Genomic DNA, 20,689 nt, shown 5'->3' with positions numbered 1-20,689 from the left:
GCGCCGTCTCAGGAATTTCCTCAAGTTGTCACCTTTCTTCGTTTGCTTCATCCTATTGTCACTCATACGCTCAAGGAAACTTCGATCTTCTGGATACCCTACTGGAACACAACAGCTTTCCCGTGGAACAAGGTCATGCCGTACGTCTAGCACAAACCCCATCTCTTGTCATCCACTTCGACCACACCTTCGGTCTCTCCTAGTTAGCCGCACGTGAAATCTGGACAGTGGAAGCGTTCATCTGCGACGATTATTTATCAGCTTGCGAGACATATTTGTCGAAGAAGCGAACCTTCCAACGCTATCTCACATGTTATATCTATATTTGCAAGGACTACCTATTGTCACCATAATTACCTTACAAAAGTTTAACAAAGTTACCTTGGTATCCATGAAGATACCAGCGCACAAAGAGAACTCATTTCGGAAATCACACGGAAATCGGAGACACGGCAGTCTATCACGGAGATGATCAAAGATCAAAACAGAACAAGTAACCGCAGCACAGGCTAAAGTCCATACTCGCCTCTACATCAAGGACCTGAACACAGCCGCATCCATTAATCCGCACTAAACATCTTCCCCAGACAGCGCTGCGTGCAGCGAATCCAATGCCACCATGTTGCACTACCTCTTCACTCGCCTGCGTCGCTATCTCGCTGTGTCTTCAGGCAACAGTGTGGCAACACAACAACAACCTTCACTACGGAACCATATACTTTACCAAAAGTGTAGCAAACGTCGAGTGTGAATGCACAGCCGGGCACAGCATCAAAGAACATCTCTAAGGGGATGAATCACTCAAAAGGAGCGATCAGTCTTCGAGCTCACAGCATGCAAATCCGTGAAAATGCTCCTATCTGTTTAGCTGCTGCCATCTTATGGTGGGAACTCGAAATCATGGCTCGCAAAACTCTATAGGCGTTTTGGTTAAACGCAAAGGATCCAAAAATAAATAAATAAGCCATTAAAGAGCTGCCTCTGTACTACCTAATACCTCTACGGTATTTGATCTTCAAAGTCATATCCGGATAGCATCCCAATTGTATAAAAGGAGCGATTCTATCAAGCGGAGGACTGCAAACATCACCGCAACGCGGCTACTCCATAAGTACAACTATTTGGGTTCTTCCGGTTTTTGGTTTCGGACGTAATATCTAGCATATATATATATATATATATATATATATATATAAAAGTATGATGACTTCTTCTGGATAAAGCTGATATTCGAGAGGATACAAGTGTTCTGACTTGCCGGGCTCTGAAGAAGGCAACGACGTCAAAATGTTACACTTACGAAGAGTGTTAACAATCTTCGCTCTTTGTTGACATCAATAATCATGATAATCTAACCGGAGACGGGAGGGGACGTGTTAATTGTTCATCCGCAATGTTGTGCAACTCTTATCATGTGGCTATCACTCCACAGCGCATTTCGTCTGCAGTCTCACGGTAGAAGAGAGTGGTCTTAGCGTTTGCTGAGTTGTCATACGGAGCAGTTGGAAATAAGGTGTTCTCCTCTCAGAACAATGACATCGCTTCTCGGCCTTTTGGCTAAGATCAAAGTTTAGTTTCTGTTCTTATCGAATTAACCTTCGATAGAGATTCAATTGAGTCTCGTAAAGGTTAACCGATTTTTGGAACCGGATGAAGCAGTGGGCTTGCTCGCGCTTCATCACGGGTCGGCCCAGCGTTGCACTGCTGCAGGGATCGGCCCACCTCCGAAAGGAGGAATACGAAGAAAGCACAAAGGTAGTGTGTAAGCGATATTACTAGTACTTAGATACTTAGATGGCCCGTCTTCACTGGACGTGCGGGCCCCAGCATCTCTTCCACTCGTTTCGTTCCCTCGCTATTGTCATCCAAGATGTTCTCAAGCTTCGTGAGTGACGTTGACGAGGTCCTTGAGCCGTACCAGCTGAGCTTTCAGCTGGTCCATCCCTGTAGCGAACACGTCACCCCATCTCGTTGGCGGTCTCCCTCGGGGACGTTTAGCGTCCCTCGGGATCCACTCTAGCGTTCTTTTAGTCCATCTATCGTCGATTCTTCTCATGATGTGACCGGCCCATCTATGTTTTGCTTTCGATACATATTCCGCTGGGTCGCGAAGAAGGGACATTCCTTTTAAGTCGGAGCTACGAAGACCGGCTAGGTGTGTGCGCCGGTTAAACTTCAGGAGACATCTCTCAAGGGCTCTGTGGGTAGTAAGTAGCTTCCTAGACGTGGCCGCGGTGTCTGCCCACGTCTCCGCTGCGTAACAGAACGCTGGAAGGACTGTCGAGTCGAACAGATGGGCAGGGTAGGCGTCCGTCAGTTGGTCCGTAGCTTCCCTGATGGCTGCGAATGCTGCCCATGCTGCTCTCATTCTTCTATTTAGTTCTTCCTTCAAGTCGTTTTCCATGTTCGTCCAAGGTATACGTATGACGGAGTTTCCACGATTTGGGAGCCTTCAAGTTGCACTCCTCCGTCCTCGCAGTAGGCGTTCTTCATGAACTGTGTCTTCTTTCTGTTTATTCGTAGTCCTATTCTCTTCCCTGCTTCGTTCAATTCGTTGAGCATCGCTTCTGCTTCATTGGTACTGCTCGAAAAGAGAACGATGTCGTCCGCAAAACGAAGGTTCGAAAGAAATCTTCCATCAACACGTATGCCCCTTTCTTCCCAGGATAGTGATTTCATTATCCATTGCAATGCAGCTGTGAACAGCTTCGGCGATATAGTATCGCCTTGTCGTACCCCATTTCCAATGGGTATGGTGAGAGGGCGGTGGAAAAGCAGGCAAGGGGCAGGCAGTATTCCTGGCAAACCTCTATGACCCTCGACACGGTCTGGATGTGGTCCAAGCAGCTGAACCCCTGACGAAATCCAGCTTGTTCTTGAGGCTGGGCTTCATCCAGCGTCCTAGCTATGCGTGTGAGGATGATCTTGGTGAATACTTTGTATAACACGCTCAGCAAGCTTATCGGACGGTAGTTCCGAAGGTCCTCTCGGTCACCTTTCTTATGGATAAGAACGGTTCGCGAAGTCTTCCACTGGTCTGGGATCCTTTCTTTCTGAAGATAGGATGTCATGTGCGCTGCTAAGATTACATGAAGCGGATGGCCACCAGCCCGAAGAAAGTCTGCTGATATAAAATCAGGTCCGGGGGCTGTGCCAGGTTTCATGCTCTTGTACTTCCGAAGGGAGAATCCGTGGTGGAGCTTCGCCAGTGGGGATGATTGGGCTTGAGACAGGAGTTGATGAACGGAAAAGGTTCGAGTAGAACCTCTCCGTAATGATTTCCATCTCACGACGAGAAGACGTGCGAGCGTGTGTCGCCTTGGTCCAGAATCAAAGACGTCCTGAGCAAGCTGAGATTTGATCGCCTCTCACGGGTCGCCATACCATCCGACGCTTGAGACGGCAGGGGCCAGTGTGCAGGGTACTGGATTTGCTGGAGTGGCAAAAAGACTTTTCCCCAAACAAAGCAGCCATGCCACGGCGAGCTTAGCTTTCACCACAGGTCGTCGCCCAACCTATATGGATCAGGGAACCACCTTGCGACATTTTGCCAAGACGGTGGTGAATCTTAGCAGTGGTTTACTCTTAGCTAGGCTTCCGATTCCGAGAAGTCGGAATGTCGGATGTGTCGAACTCTTTCTCAGCTTGGGAGACCCTGCCGGAGGACGAACCTCCGCTGTGCATCGCAGTTCAACGCCTAGTGTCACCTCCACGCCACTATGAGGCGGTAAACCGTTGTGGAGGTAAGCGATATTACATTGTTGAAAGGGCATTTTTACTTCATTCAGGGATATCATACATACTACCGTGAGTGGAATAAGTAAGAGGTACATCTGAATTATTTCATGGACCCAAACTTTCCTCTTATACTGAAATGACGATGAACAGTTTGCTCCAGGAGGGTATACGGCGCAGCAAACCTCGGGCTGTCAGCGGAGGTGAGCGTGGCTGGATTAATCCCAGTATCACAAGGTACTAAAGGGTGCTGACATGTGCTTTGCACAAGGTTGGAATCCTCAATTTTTGGAGTGCTCTTCAGGGGATATCCAGAGGAGCGATCAGAGATCTTTCTAAAGAGAACAACTTATGGTTTTGCTTCTGAATTATTTCTTGGACCCAAACTTTCCTCTTACACTGAAATGACGATGAACAGTTTGCTCCAGGAGGGCATACGGCGCAGCAAACCTCGGGCTGTCAGCGGAGGTGAGCGTGGCTGGATTAATCCCAGTATCACAAGGTACTAAAGGGTGCTGACATGTGCTTTGCACAGGGTTGGAATCCTCAATTTTTGGAGTGCTCTTCAGGGGATATCCAGAGGAGCGATCAGAGATACTTTCTTGGGTGTGATAAGTAGGAGATTTGTTTTGAAATTATTTCTTGGACCCAAACTTTCCTCTTGTACTGAAATGACGATGAACAGTTTGCTCTTCAGGAGATATCCAGAGGAGCGATCAGAGATACTTTCTTGGGTGTGATAAGTAGGAGATTTGTTTTGAAATTATTTCTTGGACTCAAACTTTCCTCTTATACTGAAATGACGATGAACAGTTTGCTCCAGGAGGGCATACGGCGCAGCAAACCTCGGGCTGTCAGCGGAGGTGAGCGTGGCTGGATTAATCCCAGTATCACAAGGTACTAAAGGGTGCTGACATGTGCTTTGCACAGGGTTGGAATCCCCAATTTTTGGAGTGCTCTTCAGGAGATATCCAGAGGAGCGATCAGAGATACTTTCTTGGGTGTGATAAGTAGGAGATTTGTTTTGAAATTATTTCTTGGATCCAAACTTTCCCTTATACTGAAATGACGATGAACAGTTTGCTCCAGGAGGGATACGGCAGGAAACCTCGGCTGTCAGCGGAGGTGTGGCTGATTAATCCCAGCCAAGGTACAAAGTGCTGACATCTTTGCACAGGGTGGATCAATTTTGGAGGTCTTCAGGGGATATCCAGAGGAGCGATCAGAGATACTTTCTTGGGTGTGATAAGTAGGAGATTTGTTTTGAAATTATTTCTTGGACTCAAACTTTCCTCTTATACTGAAATGACGATGAACAGTTTGCTCCAGGAGGGCATACGGCGCAGCAAACCTCGGGCTGTCAGCGGAGGTGAGCGTGGCTGGATTAATCCCAGTATCACAAGGTACTAAAGGGTGCTGACATGTGCTTTGCACAGGGTTGGAATCCTCAATTTTTGGAGTGCTCTTCAGGGGATATCCAGAGGAGCGATCAGAGATACTTTCTTGGGTGTGATAAGTAGGAGATTTGTTTTGAAATTATTTCTTGGATCCAAACTTTCCTCTTATACTGAAATGACGATGAACAGTTTGCTCCAGGAGGGCATACGGCGCAGGAAACCTCGGGCTGTCAGCGGAGGTGAGCGTGGCTGGATTAATCCCAGTATCACAAGGTACTAAAGGGTGCTGACATGTGCTTTGCACAGGGTTGGAATCCTCAATTTTTGGAGTGCTCTTCAGGGGATATCCAGAGGAGCGATCAGAGATACTTTCTTGGGTGTGATAAGTAGGAGATTTGTTTTGAAATTATTTCTTGGACTCAAACTTTCCTCTTATACTGAAATGACGATGAACAGTTTGCTCCAGGAGGGTATACGGCGCAGCAAACCTGGGGCTGTCAGCGGAGGTGAGCGTGGCTGGATTAATCCCAGTATCACAAGGTACTAAAGGGTGCTGACATGTGCTTTGCACAGGGTTGGAATCCCCAATTTTTGGAGTGCTCTTCAGGGGATATCCAGAGGAGCGATCAGAGATACTTTCTTGGGTGTGATAAGTAGGAGATTTGTTTTGAAATTATTTCTTGGATCCAAACTTTCCTCTTATACTGAAATGACGATGAACAGTTTGCTCCAGGAGGGCATACGGCGCAGGAAACCTCGGGCTGTCAGCGGAGGTGAGCGTGGCTGGATTAATCCCAGTATCACAAGGTACTAAAGGGTGCTGACATGTGCTTTGCACAGGGTTGGAATCCCCAAATTTTTGGAGTGCTCTTCAGGGGATATCCAGAGGAGCGATCAGAGATACTTTCTTGGGTGTGATAAGTAGGAGATTTGTTTTGAAATTATTTCTTGGATCCAAACTTTCCTCTTATACTGAAATGACGATGAACAGTTTGCTCCAGGAGGGCATACGGCGCAGGAAACCTCGGGCTGTCAGCGGAGGTGAGCGTGGCTGGATTAATCCCAGTATCACAAGGTACTAAAGGGTGCTGACATGTGCTTTGCACAGGGTTGGAATCCCCAATTTTTGGAGTGCTCTTCAGGGGATATCCAGAGGAGCGATCAGAGATACTTTCTTGGGTGTGATAAGTAGGAGATTTGTTTTGAAATTATTTCTTGGATCCAAACTTTCCTCTTATACTGAAATGACGATGAACAGTTTGCTCCAGGAGGGCATACGGCGCAGGAAACCTGGGGCTGTCAGCGGAGGTGAGCGTGGCTGGATTAATCCCAGTATCACAAGGTACTAAAGGGTGCTGACATGTGCTTTGCACAGGGTTGGAATCCCCAATTTTTGGAGTGCTCTTCAGGGGATATCCAGAGGAGCGATCAGAGATACTTTCTTGGGTGTGATAAGTAGGAGATTTGTTTTGAAATTATTTCTTGGATCCAAACTTTCCTCTTATACTGAAATGACGATGAACAGTTTGCTCCAGGAGGGCATACGGCGCAGGAAACCTCGGGCTGTCAGCGGAGGTGAGCGTGGCTGGATTAATCCCAGTATCACAAGGTACTAAAGGGTGCTGACATGATGTGCTGACATGTGCTTTGCACAGGGTTGGAATCCTCAATTTTGGAGTGCTCTTCAGGGGATATCCAGAGGAGCGATCAGAGATACTTTCTTGGGTGTGATAAGTAGGAGATTTGTTTTGAAATTATTTCTTGGACCCAAACTTTCCTCTTATACTGAAATGACGATGAACAGTTTGCTCCAGGAGGGCATACAGGCGCACAAAGCCTGGGCTGTCAGCGGAGGTGGAGCGTGGCTGGATTAATCCCAGTATCACAAGGTACTAAAGGGTGCTGACATGTGCTTTGCACAGGGTTGGAATCCCCAATTTTTGGAGTGCTCTTCAGGGGATATCCAGAGGAGCGATCAGAGATACTTTCTTGGGTGTGATAAGTAGGAGATTTGTTTTGAAATTATTTCTTGGACCCAAACTTTCCTCTTATACTGAAATGACGATGAACAGTTTGCTCCAGGAGGGCATACGGGCGGCAAAACTCGGGCTGTCAGCGGAGGTGAGCGTGGCTGGATTAATCCCAGTATCACAAGGTACTAAAGGGTGCTGACATGTGCTTTGCACAGGGTTGGAATCCCCAATTTTTGGAGTGCTCTTCAGGGGATATCCAGAGGAGCGATCAGAGATACTTTCTTGGGTGTGATAAGTAGGAGATTTGTTTTGAAATTATTTCTTGGATCCAAACTTTCCTCTTATACTGAAATGACGATGAACAGTTTGCTCCAGGAGGGCATACGGCGCAGGAAACCTGGGGCTGTCAGCGGAGGTGAGCGTGGCTGGATTAATCCCAGTATCACAAGGTACTAAAGGGTGCTGACATGTGCTTTGCACAGGGTTGGAATCCCCAATTTTTGGAGTGCTCTTCAGGGGATATCCAGAGGAGCGATCAGAGATACTTTCTTGGGTGTGATAAGTAGGAGATTTGTTTTGAAATTATTTCTTGGATCCAAACTTTCCTCTTATACTGAAATGACGATGAACAGTTTGCTCCAGGAGGGCATACGGCGCAGGAAACCTGGGGCTGTCAGCGGAGGTGAGCGTGGCTGGATTAATCCCAGTATCACAAGGTACTAAAGGGTGCTGACATGTGCTTTGCACAGGGTTGGAATCCCCAATTTTTGGAGTGCTCTTCAGGGGATATCCAGAGGAGCGATCAGAGATACTTTCTTGGGTGTGATAAGTAGGAGATTTGTTTTGAAATTATTTCTTGGATCCAAACTTTCCTCTTATACTGAAATGACGATGAACAGTTTGCTCCAGGAGGGCATACGGCGCAGGAAACCTGGGGCTGTCAGCGGAGGTGAGCGTGGCTGGATTAATCCCAGTATCACAAGGTACTAAAGGGTGCTGACATGTGCTTTGCACAGGGTTGGAATCCTCAATTTTTGGAGTGCTCTTCAGGGGATATCCAGAGGAGCGATCAGAGATACTTTCTTGGGTGTGATAAGTGAGAGATTGTTTGAATTTTTGAATATTTCTTGGATCCAAACTTTCCTCTTATACTGAAATGACGATGAACAGTTTGCTCCAGGAGGGCATACGGCGCAGAAACCTCGGGCTGTCAGCGGAGGTGAGCGTGGCTGATTAACCAAAAAGGTACTAAAGGGTGCTGACATGTGCTTTGCACAGGGTTGGAATCCTCAATTTTTGGAGTGCTCTTCAGGGGATATCCAGAGGAGCGATCAGAGATACTTTCTTGGGTGTGATAAGTAGGAGTTGTTTTGAAATTATTTCACCCCCGTAGCCTTCTTGGGTGTGATAAGTAGGAGATTTGTTTTGAAATTATTTCTTGGACCCAAACTTTCCTCTTACACTGAAATGACGATGAACAGTTTGCTCCAGGAGGGCATACGGCGCAGCAAACCTCGGGCTGTCAGCGGAGGTGAGCGTGGCTGGATTAATCCCAGTATCACAAGGTACTAAAGGGTGCTGACATGTGCTTTGCACAGGGTTGGAATCCTCAATTTTTGGAGTGCTCTTCAGGGGATATCCAGAGGAGCGATCAGAGATACTTTCTGGGGAAATAAGTAGGAGATTTGTTTTGAAATTATTTCTTGGACCCAAACTTTCCTCTTACACTGAAATGACGATGAACAGTTTGCTCCAGGAGGGCATACGGCGCAGCAAACCTCGGGCTGTCAGCGGAGGTGAGCGTGGCTGGATTAATCCCAGTATCACAAGGTACTAAAGGGTGCTGACATGTGCTTTGCACAGGGTTGGAATCCTCAATTTTTGGAGTGCTCTTCAGGGATATCCAGAGGAGCGATCAGAGATCTTTCCTTGGGTGTAATAAGCAGGAGATTTGTTTTGAAATTATTTCTTGGACCCAAACTTTCCTCTTATACTGAAATGACGATGAACAGTTTGCTCCAGGAGGGCATACGGCGCAGCAAACCTCGGGCTGTCAGCGGAGGTGAGCGTGGCTGGATTAATCCCAGTATCACAAGGTACTAAAGGGTGCTGACATGTGCTTTGCACAGGGTTGGAATCCTCAATTTTTGGAGTGCTCTTCAGGGGATATCCAGAGGAGCGATCAGAGATACTTTCTTGGGTGTGATAAGTAGGAGATTTGTTTTGAAATTATTTCTTGGACCCAAACTTTCCTCTTATACTGAAATGACGATGAACAGTTTGCTCCAAGGCATCCAGAACCGGCGTAGAGGGGCGTGGCGGATTAATCCAGTTCACAAGGTCAAAGGGTCAGTCTGAGGGAATCCTCAAGTTTTCTGGGTGTATAGTGGGTTACTATCCAGAGGAGCGATCAGAGATACTTTCTTGGGTGTGATAAGTAGGAGATTTGTTTTGAAATTATTTCTTGGACCCAAACTTTCCTCTTACACTGAAATGACGATGAACAGTTTGCTCCAGGAGGGCATACGGCGCAGCAAACCTCGGGCTGTCAGCGGAGGTGAGCGTGGCTGGATTAATCCCAGTATCACAAGGTACTAAAGGGTGCTGACATGGCTTTGCACAGGGTTGGAATCCTCAATTTTTGGAGTGCTCTTCAGGGGATATCCAGAGGAGCGATCAGAGATCTTTCTAAAGTGTAACAACTTAGGAGATTTGTTTCTGAAATTATTTCTTGGACCCAAACTTTCCTCTTATACTGAAATGACGATGAACAGTTTGCTCCAGGAGGGCATACGGCGCAGCAAACCTCGGGCTGTCAGCGGAGGTGAGCGTGGCTGGATTAATCCCAGTATCACAAGGTACTAAAGGGTGCTGACATGTGCTTTGCACAGGGTTGGAATCCCCAATTTTTGGAGTGCTCTTCAGGGGATATCCAGAGGAGCGATCAGAGATACTTTCTTGGGTGTGATAAGTAGGAGATTTGTTTTGAAATTATTTCTTGGACCCAAACTTTCCTCTTATACTGAAATGACGATGAACAGTTTGCTCCAGGAGGGCATACGGCGCAGGAAACCTCGGGCTGTCAGCGGAGGTGAGCGTGGCTGGATTAATCCCAGTATCACAAGGTACTAAAGGGTGCTGACATGTGCTTTGCACAGGGTTGGAATCCTCAATTTGGAGTGCTCTTGGGATATCCAGAGGAGCGATCAGAGATACTTTCTGGAAAGTAGGAGATTGTTGAAATTATTTCTGACCCAAACTCTCCAAACAGAACAGTTGCGGGTGGATCCCCAATTTTGGAGTGCTCTTCAGGGGATATCCAGAGGAGCGATCAAATACTTTCTTGGGTGTGATAAGTAGGAGATTTGTTTTGAAATTATTTCTTGGACCCAAACTTTCCTCTTATACTGAAATGACGATGAACAGTTTGCTCCAGGAGGGCATACGGCGCAGCAAACCCTGGGGCTGTCAGCGGAGGTGAGCGTGGCTGGATTAATCCCAGTATCACAAGGTACTAAAGGGTGCTGACATGTGCTTTGCACAGGGTTGGAATCCTCAATTTTTGGGAGTGCTCTTCAGGGGATATCCAGAGGAGCGATCAGAGATACTTTCTTGGGTGTGATAAGTAGGAGATTTGTTTCTGAAATTATTTCTTGGACCCAAACTTTCCTCTTATACTGAAATGACGATGAACAGTTTGCTCCAGGAGGGCATACGGCGCAGCAAACCTCGGGCTGTCAGCGGAGGTGAGCGTGGCTGGATTAATCCCAGTATCACAAGGTACTAAAGGGTGCTGACATGTGCTTTGCACAGGGTTGGAATCCCCAATTTTTGGAGTGCTCTTCAGGGGATATCCAGAGGAGCGATCAGAGATACTTTCTTGGGTGTGATAAGTAGGAGATTTGTTTTGAAATTATTTCTTGGACCCAAACTTTCCTCTTACACTGAAATGACGATGAACAGTTTGCTCCAGGAGGGCATACGGCGCAGCAAACCTCGGGCTGTCAGCGGAGGTGAGCGTGGCTGGATTAATCCCAGTATCACAAGGTACTAAAGGGTGCTGACATGTGCTTTGCACAGGGTTGGAATCCTCAATTTTTGGAGTGCTCTTCAGGGGATATCCAGAGGAGCGATCAGAGATCTTTCTAAAGAGAACAACTTATAGTTTTGCTTCTGAATTATTTCTTGGACCCAAACTTTCCTCTTACACTGAAATGACGATGAACAGTTTGCTCCAGGAGGGCATACGGCGCAGCAAACCTCGGGCTGTCAGCGGAGGTGAGCGTGGCTGGATTAATCCCAGTATCACAAGGTACTAAAGGGTGCTGACATGTGCTTTGCACAGGGTTGGAATCCTCAATTTTTGGAGTGCTCTTCAGGGGATATCCAGAGGAGCGATCAGAGATACTTTCTTGGGTGTGATAAGTAGGAGATTTGTTTTGAAATTATTTCTTGGACCCAAACTTTCCTCTTGTACTGAAATGACGATGAACAGTTTGCTCTCAGGGATATCGGAGGGGCGATCAGAGATCTGGGGTAAAGGGTTGTTGAAATTATTTCTTGGACCCAAACTTTCCTCTTATACTGAAATGACGATGAACAGTTTGCTCCAGGAGGGCATACGGCGCAGCAAACCTCGGGCTGTCAGCGGAGGTGAGCGTGGCTGGATTAATCCCAGTATCACAAGGTACTAAAGGGTGCTGACATGTGCTTTGCACAGGGTTGGAATCCTCAATTTTTGGAGTGCTCTTCAGGGGATATCCAGAGGAGCGATCAGAGATACTTTCTTGGGTGTGATAAGATAGGAGATTTGTTTTGAAATTATTTCTTGGACCCAAACTTTCCTCTTATACTGAAATGACGATGAACAGTTTGCTCCAGGAGGGCATACGGCGCAGCAAACCTCGGGCTGTCAGCGGAGGTGAGCGTGGCTGGATTAATCCCAGTATCACAAGGTACTAAAGGGTGCTGACATGTGCTTTGCACAGGGTTGGAATCCTCAATTTTTGGAGTGCTCTTCAGGGGATATCCAGAGGAGCGATCAGAGATCCTTTCTTGGGTGTATAAGTAGGAGATTTGTTTTGAAATTATTTCTTGGACCCAAACTTTCCTCTTATACTGAAATGACGATGAACAGTTTGCTCCAGGAGGGCATACGGCGCAGCAAACCTCGGGCTGTCAGCGGAGGTGAGCGTGGCTGGATTAATCCCAGTATCACAAGGTACTAAAGGGTGCTGACATGTGCTTTGCACAGGGTTGGAATCCTCAATTTTTGGAGTGCTCTTCAGGGGATATCCAGAGGAGCGATCAGAGATACTTTCTTGGGTGTGATAAGTAGGAGATTTGTTTTGAAATTATTTCTTGGACCCAAACTTTCCTCTTATACTGAAATGACGATGAACAGTTTGCTCCAGGAGGGCATACGGCGCAGCAAACCTCGGGCTGTCAGCGGAGGTGAGCGTGGCTGGATTAATCCCAGTATCACAAGGTACTAAAGGGTGCTGACATGTGCTTTGCACAGGGTTGGAATCCTCAATTTTTGGAGTGCTCTTCAGGGGATATCCAGAGGAGCGATCAGAGATACTTTCTTGGGTGTGATAGAATTATCACCCAAACCACGATATAAATAGAAGTAGGAGATTTGTTTTGAAATTATTTCTTGGACCCAAACTTTCCTCTTATACTGAAATGACGATGAACAGTTTGCTCCAGGAGGGCATACGGCGCAGCAAACCTCGGGCTGTCAGCGGAGGTGAGTGTGGCTGGATTAATCCCAGTATCACAAGGTACTAAAGGGTGCTGACATGTGCTTTGCACAGGGTTGGAATCCTCAATTTTTGGAGTGCTCTTCAGGGGATATCCAGAGGAGCGATCAGAGATACTTTCTTGGGTGTAACAAGCTTAGGAGATTTGTTTTGAAATTATTTCTTGGACCCAAACTTTCCTCTTACACTGAAATGACGATGAACAGTTTGCTCCAGGAGGGCATACGGCGCAGCAAACCTCGGGCTGTCAGCGGAGGTGAGCGTGGCTGGATTAATCCCAGTATCACAAGGTACTAAAGGGTGCTGACATGTGCTTTGCACAGGGTTGGAATCCTCAATTTTTGGAGTGCTCTTCAGGGGATATCCAGAGGAGCGATCAGAGATACTTTCTTGGGTGTAAGATAAGTAGGAGATTTGTTTTGAAATTATTTCTTGGACCCAAACTTTCCTCTTATACTGAAATGACGATGAACAGTTTGCTCCAGGAGGGCATACGGCGCAGCAAACCTCGGGCCGTCAGCGGAGGTGAGTGTGGTTGGATTAATCCCAGTATCACAAGGTACTAAAGGGTGCTGACATGTGCTTTGCACAGGGTTGGAATCCTCAATTTTTGGAGTGCTCTTCAGGGGATATCCAGAGGAGCGATCAGAGATACTTTCTTGGGTGTAAGAAGTAGGAGATTTGTTTTGAAATTATTTCTTGGACCCAAACTTTCCTCTTATACTGAAATGACGATGAACAGTTTGCTCCAGGAGGGCATACGGCGCAGCAAACCTCGGGCCGTCAGCGGAGGTGAGTGTGGTTGGATTAATCCCAGTATCACAAGGTACTAAAGGGTGCTGACATGTGCTTTGCACAGGGTTGGAATCCTCAATTTTTGGAGTGCTCTTCAGGGGATATCCAGAGGAGCGATCAGAGACTTTCTTGGGTGTAAAAGGAGATTTGTTTTGAAAATTATTTCTTGGACCCAAACTTTCCTCTTATACTGAAATGACGATGAACAGTTTGCTCCAGGAGGGCATACGGCGCAGCAAACCTCGGGCTGTCAGCGGAGGTGAGTGTGGTTGGATTAATCCCAGTATCACAAGGTACTAAAGGGTGCTGACATGTGCTTTGCACAGGGTTGGAATCCTCAATTTTTGGAGTGCTCTTCAGGGGATATCCAGAGGAGCGATCAGAGATACTTTCTTGGGTGTAGAGAAGTAGGAGATTTGTTTTGAAATTATTTCTTGGACCCAAACTTTCCTCTTATACTGAAATGACGATGAACAGTTTGCTCCAGGAGGGCATACGGCGCAGCAAACCTCGGGCCGTCAGCGGAGGTGAGTGTGGTTGGATTAATCCCAGTATCACAAGGTACTAAAGGGTGCTGACATGTGCTTTGCACAGGGTTGGAATCCTCAATTTTTGGAGTGCTCTTCAGGGGATATCCAGAGGAGCGATCAGAGATACTTTCTTGGGTGTGAAGAAGCTAGGAGATTTGTTTTGAAATTATTTCTTGGACCCAAACTTTCCTCTTATACTGAAATGACGATGAACAGTTTGCTCCAGGAGGGCATACGGCGCAGCAAACCTCGGGCCGTCAGCGGAGGTGAGTGTGGTTGGATTAATCCCAGTATCACAAGGTACTAAAGGGTGCTGACATGTGCTTTGCACAGGGTTGGAATCCTCAATTTTTGGAGTGCTCTTCAGGGGATATCCAGAGGAGCGATCAGAGATACTTTCTTGGGTGTGATAAGCAGGAGATTTGTTTTGAAATTATTTCTTGGACCCAAACTTTCCTCTTATACTGAAATGACGATGAACAGTTTGCTCCAGGAGGGCATACGGCGCAGCAAACCTCGGGCCGTCAGCGGAGGTGAGTGTGGTTGGATTAATCCCAGTATCACAAGGTACTAAAGGGTGCTGACATGTGCTTTGCACAGGGTTGGAATCCTCAATTTTTGGAGTGCTCTTCAGGGGATATCCAGAGGAGCGATCAGAGATACTTTCTTGGGTGTAAGAAGCAGGAGATTTGTTTTGAAATTATTTCTTGGACCCAAACTTTCCTCTTATACTGAAATGACGATGAACAGTTTGCTCCAGGAGGGCATACGGCGCAGCAAACCTCGGGCCGTCAGCGGAGGTGAGTGTGGTTGGATTAATCCCAGTATCACAAGGTACTAAAGGGTGCTGACATGTGCTTTGCACAGGGTTGGAATCCTCAATTTTTGGAGTGCTCTTCAGGGGGATATCCAGAGGAGCGATCAGAGATACTTTCTTGGGTGTAAGAAGCAGGAGATTTGTTTTGAAATTATTTCTTGGACCCAAACTTTCCTCTTATACTGAAATGACGATGAACAGTTTGCTCCAGGAGGGCATACGGCGCAGCAAACCTCGGGCTGTCAGCGGAGGTGAGTGTGGTTGGATTAATCCCAGTATCACAAGGTACTAAAGGGTGCTGACATGTGCTTTGCACAGGGTTGGAATCCTCAATTTTTGGAGTGCTCTTCAGGGGATATCCAGAGGAGCGATCAGAGATACTTTCTTGGGTGTAAGAAGTAGGAGATTTGTTTTGAAATTATTTCTTGGACCCAAACTTTCCTCTTATACTGAAATGACGATGAACAGTTTGCTCCAGGAGGGCATACGGCGCAGCAAACCTCGGGCCGTCAGCGGAGGTGAGTGTGGTTGGATTAATCCCAGTATCACAAGGTACTAAAGGGTGCTGACATGTGCTTTGCACAGGGTTGGAATCCTCAATTTTTGGAGTGCTCTTCAGGGGATATCCAGAGGAGCGATCAGAGATACTTTCTTGGGTGTAGAAGCAATGGAGATTTGCTTCTGAATTATTTCTTGGACCCAAACTTTCCTCTTATACTGAAATGACGATGAACAGTTTGCTCCAGGAGGGCATACGGCGCAGCAAACCTCGGGCCGTCAGCGGAGGTGAGTGTGGTTGGATTAATCCCAGTATCACAAGGTACTAAAGGGTGCTGACATGTGCTTTGCACAGGGTTGGAATCCTCAATTTTTGGAGTGCTCTTCAGGGGATATCCAGAGGAGCGATCAGAGATACTTTCTTGGGTGTAAGAAGTAGGAGATTTGTTTTGAAATTATTTCTTGGACCCAAACTTTCCTCTTATACTGAAATGACGATGAACAGTTTGCTCCAGGAGGGCATACGGCGCAGCAAACCTCGGGCCGTCAGCGGAGGTGAGTGTGGTTGGATTAATCCCAGTATCACAAGGTACTAAAGGGTGCTGACATGTGCTTTGCACAGGGTTGGAATCCTCAATTTTTGGAGTGCTCTTCAGGGGATATCCAGAGGAGCGATCAGAGATCTTTCTTAAGAAACAAGATTTGCTTTGAAATTATTTCTTGGACCCAAACTTTCCTCTTATACGAAATGACGATGAACAGTTTGCTCGTTTGGGCTGTTTCAGGATATCCAGAGGAGCGATCAGAGATACTTTCTTGGGTGTAAGAAGCAGGAGATTTGTTTTGAAATTATTTCTTGGACCCAAACTTTCCTCTTATACTGAAATGACGATGAACAGTTTGCTCCAGGAGGGCATACGGCGCAGCAAACCTCGGGCCGTCAGCGGAGGTGAGTGTGGTTGGATTAATCCCAGTATCACAAGGTACTAAAGGGTGCTGACATGTGCTTTGCACAGGGTTGGAATCCTCAATTTTTGGAGTGCTCTTCAGGGGATATCCAGAGGAGCGATCAGAGATACTTTCTTGGGTGTAAGAAGCAGGAGATTTGTTTTGAAATTATTTCTTGGACCCAAACTTTCCTCTTATACTGAAATGACGATGAACAGTTTGCTCCAGGAGGGCATACGGCGCAGCAAACCTCGGGCCGTCAGCGGAGGTGAGTGTGGTTGGATTAATCCCAGTATCACAAGGTACTAAAGGGTGCTGACATGTGCTTTGCACAGGGTTGGAATCCTCAATTTTTGGAGTGCTCTTCAGGGGATATCCAGAGGAGCGATCAGAGATCTTTCTAATGACAACAACTTGTAGTTTTGCTTCTGAATTATTTCTTGGACCCAAACTTTCCTCTTATACTGAAATGACGATGAACAGTTTGCTCCAGGAGGGCATACGGCGCAGCAAACCTCGGGCCGTCAGCGGAGGTGAGTGTGGTTGGATTAATCCCAGTATCACAAGGTACTAAAGGGTGCTGACATGTGCTTTGCACAGGGTTGGAATCCTCAATTTTTGGAGTGCTCTTCAGGGGATATCCAGAGGAGCGATCAGAGATACTTTCTTGGGTGTAAGAAGCAGGAGATTTGTTTTGAAATTATTTCTTGGACCCAAACTTTCCTCTTATACTGAAATGACGATGAACAGTTTGCTCCAGGAGGGCATACGGCGCAGCAAACCTCGGGCCGTCAGCGGAGGTGAGTGTGGTTGGATTAATCCCAGTATCACAAGGTACTAAAGGGTGCTGACATGTGCTTTGCACAGGGTTGGAATCCTCAATTTTTGGAGTGCTCTTCAGGGGATATCCAGAGGAGCGATCAGAGATACTTTCTAAAGAGGTGACAAAACCTTGTTGGAGTTTTGTTCTAAATTATTTCTTGGACCCAAACTTTCCTCTTATACTGAAATGACGATGAACAGTTTGCTCCAGGAGGGCATACGGCGCAGCAAACCTCGGGCTGTCAGCGGAGGTGAGTGTGGTTGGATTAATCCCAGTATCACAAGGTACTAAAGGGTGCTGACATGTGCTTTGCACAGGGTTGGAATCCTCAATTTTTGGAGTGCTCTTCAGGGGATATCCAGAGGAGCGATCAGAGATACTTTCTTGGGTGTAAGAAGTAGGAGATTTGTTTTGAAATTATTTCTTGGACCCAAACTTTCCTCTTATACTGAAATGACGATGAACAGTTTGCTCCAGGAGGCATAAAAGAGAGTATAACCAGTATCAAGCAAAGGTGACACATTTGACTTCAGGGGATATCCAGAGGAGCGATCAGAGATACCTTCTTGGGTGTGATAAGTAGGAGATTTGTTTTGAAATTATTTCTTGGACCCAAACTTTCCTCTTACACTGAAATGACGATGAACAGTTTGCTCCAGGAGGGCATACGGCGCAGCAAACCTCGGGCTGTCAGCGGAGGTGAGCGTGGCTGGATTAATCCCAGTATCACAAGGTACTAAAGGGTGCTGACATGTGCTTTGCACAGGGTTGGAATCCTCAATTTTTGGAGTGCTCTTCAGGGGATATCCAGAGGAGCGATCAGAGATACTTTCTTGGGTGTGACAAGTAGGAGATTTGTTTCTGAAATTATTTCTTGGACCCAAACTTTCCTCTTATACTGAAATGACGATGAACAGTTTGCTCCAGGAGGGCATACGGCGCAGCAAACCTCGGGCTGTCAGCGGAGGTGAGTGTGGTTGGATTAATCCCAGTATCACAAGGTACTAAAGGGTGCTGACATGTGCTTTGCACAGGGTTGGAATCCTCAATTTTTGGAGTGCTCTTCAGGGGATATCCAGAGGAGCGATCAGAGATACTTTCTTGGGTGTGATAAGTAGGAGATTTGTTTTGAAATTATTTCTTGGACCCAAACTTTCCTCTTATACTGAAATGACGATGAACAGTTTGCTCCAGGGGAGAGCCAGAGGAGCGACAGAAAACCTTCGGGTGTGAGAATTTTTAAATTATTTCGACCCAGTGCCGGAGGGCAGGTGAGCGGGTGGTTGGATTAATCCCAGTATCACAAGGTACTAAAGGGTGCTGACATGTGCTTTGCACAGGGTTGGAATCCTCAATTTTTGGAGTGCTCTTCAGGGGATATCCAGAGGAGCGATCAGAGATCTTTCTAAGGGTACAAGCTAGGAGTTTTGTTTCTGAAATTATTTCTTGGACCCAAACTTTCCTCTTATACTGAAATGACGATGAACAGTTTGCTCCAGGAGGGCATACGGCGCAGCAAACCTCGGGCTGTCAGCGGAGGTGAGCGTGGCTGGATTAATCCCAGTATCACAAGGTACTAAAGGGTGCTGACATGTGCTTTGCACAGGGTTGGAATCCTCAATTTTTGGAGTGCTCTTCAGGGGATATCCAGAGGAGCGATCAGAGATGCTTTCTTGGGTGTGATAAGTAGGAGATTTGTTTTGAAATTATTTCTTGGACCCAAACTTTCCTCTTGTACTGAAATGACGATGAACAGTTTGCTCCAGGAGGGTATACGGCGCAGCAAACCTCGGGCTGTCAGCGGAGGTGAGCGTGGCTGGATTAATCCCAGTATCACAAGGTACTAAAGGGTGCTGACATGTGCTTTGCACAGGGTTGGAATCCTCAATTTTTGGAGTGCTCTTCAGGGGATATCCAGAGGAGCGATCAGAGATCTTTCTAATGACAACAACTTGTAGTTTTGCTTCTGAATTATTTCTTGGACCCAAACTTTCCTCTTATACTGAAATGACGATGAACAGTTTGCTCCAGGAGGGCATACGGCGCAGCAAACCTCGGGCTGTCAGCGGAGGTGAGTGTGGTTGGATTAATCCCAGTATCACAAGGTACTAAAGGGTGCTGACATGTGCTTTGCACAGGGTTGGAATCCTCAATTTTTGGAGTGCTCTTCAGGGGATATCCAGAGGAGCGATCAGAGATGCTTTCTATTGGGTGTGATAAGTAGGAGATTTGTTTTGAAATTATTTCTTGGACCCAAACTTTCCTCTTGTACTGAAATGACGATGAACAGTTTGTAGGAGGCGCAGCAAACCTCGGGCCGTCAGCGGAGGTGAGTGTGGTTGGATTAATCCAGTATCACAAGGTACTAAAGGGTCTGACATGTGCTGCAAGGGTTGGTCCTTTTGGAGTGCTCTTCAGGGGATATCCAGAGGAGCGATCAGAGATACTTTCTTGGGTGTGATAAGTAGGAGATTTGTTTTGAAATTATTTCTTGGACCCAAACTTTCCTCTTATACTGAAATGACGATGAACAGTTTGCTCCAGGAGGGCATACGGCGCAGCAAACCTCGGGCTGTCAGCGGAGGTGAGCGTGGTTGGATTAATCCCAGTATCACAAGGTACTAAAGGGTGCTGACATGTGCTTTGCACAGGGTTGGAATCCTCAATTTTTGGAGTGCTCTTCAGGGGATATCCAGAGGAGCGATCAGAGATGCTTTCTTGGGGTGTGAAAAGTAGGAGATTTGTTTTGAAATTATTTCTTGGACCCAAACTTTCCTCTTGTACTGAAATGACGATGAACAGTTTGCTCCAGGGGCATACGGCGCAGCAAACCTGGGCCGTCAGCGGAGGTGAGTGTGGTTGGATTAATCCCAGTATCACAAGGTACTAAAGGGTCTGACATGTCTTTGCACAGGTTGGAATCCTCAATTTTTGGAGTGCTCTTTCAGGGGATATCCAGAGGAGCGATCAGAGATACTTTCTTGGGTGTGATAAGTAGGAGATTTGTTTTGAAATTATTTCTTGGACCCAAACTTTCCTCTTGTACTGAAATGACGATGAACAGTTTGCTCTTCAGGGATACCAGAGGAGCGATCAGAGATACTTCAGATTTAATTTCTGACCCAAACCTCGGGCCGTAACAGTCGGAGGAGTGGTTGGATAATCCAGTATCACAAGGTAAAGATTGTTTGAACCCAACCTGTCTGACAGGTTGGAACAATTTGAGTGCTCTTCAGGGGATATCCAGAGGAGCGATCAGAGATACTTTCTTGGGTGTGATAAGTAGGAGATTTGTTTTGAAATTATTTCTTGGACCCAAACTTTCCTCTTACACTGAAATGACGATGAACAGTTTGCTCCAGGAGGGCATACGGCGCAGCAAACCTCGGGCTGTCAGCGGAGGTGAGC

At 46.7% G+C, this 20,689-nt stretch overlaps 3 protein-coding genes across 3 annotated transcripts; 1 reads left to right on the top strand and 2 right to left on the bottom strand.

Annotated features, from left to right (window-relative positions):
* Window positions 1-1,876: 1,876 nt before the first annotated feature.
* Window positions 1,877-2,404, bottom strand: RB195_007288 (uncharacterized protein; the record flags this gene model as incomplete). The annotated part of the gene is made up of 1 exon (XM_064180837.1): window positions 1,877-2,404. One exon carries the CDS (start codon window positions 2,402-2,404, stop codon window positions 1,877-1,879), a length of 528 nt encoding a protein of 175 aa, XP_064037676.1.
* Window positions 2,405-2,678: 274 nt separating this feature from the next.
* Window positions 2,679-3,164, bottom strand: RB195_007287 (uncharacterized protein; the record flags this gene model as incomplete). The annotated part of the gene is made up of 1 exon (XM_064180836.1): window positions 2,679-3,164. The coding sequence occupies one exon, from the start codon at window positions 3,162-3,164 to the stop codon at window positions 2,679-2,681; it is 486 nt and encodes a 161-aa protein (XP_064037675.1).
* Window positions 3,165-19,023: 15,859 nt separating this feature from the next.
* Window positions 19,024-19,505, top strand: RB195_007286 (uncharacterized protein; the record flags this gene model as incomplete). Its single annotated transcript, XM_064180835.1, has 3 exons — window positions 19,024-19,121; window positions 19,189-19,386; window positions 19,454-19,505. The coding sequence occupies 3 exons, from the start codon at window positions 19,024-19,026 to the stop codon at window positions 19,503-19,505; spliced, it is 348 nt and encodes a 115-aa protein (XP_064037674.1).
* Window positions 19,506-20,689: the final 1,184 nt, after the last annotated feature.

The sequence above is a fragment of the Necator americanus genome, chromosome I, assembly GCF_031761385.1.
Source record: "Necator americanus strain Aroian chromosome I, whole genome shotgun sequence".
In the NCBI taxonomy this organism is placed as follows: Eukaryota; Metazoa; Nematoda; class Chromadorea; order Rhabditida; family Ancylostomatidae; genus Necator; species Necator americanus.
Note: the sequence above shows the minus strand (reverse complement) of the source record. Positions and strands in the feature narration are given on the sequence as shown.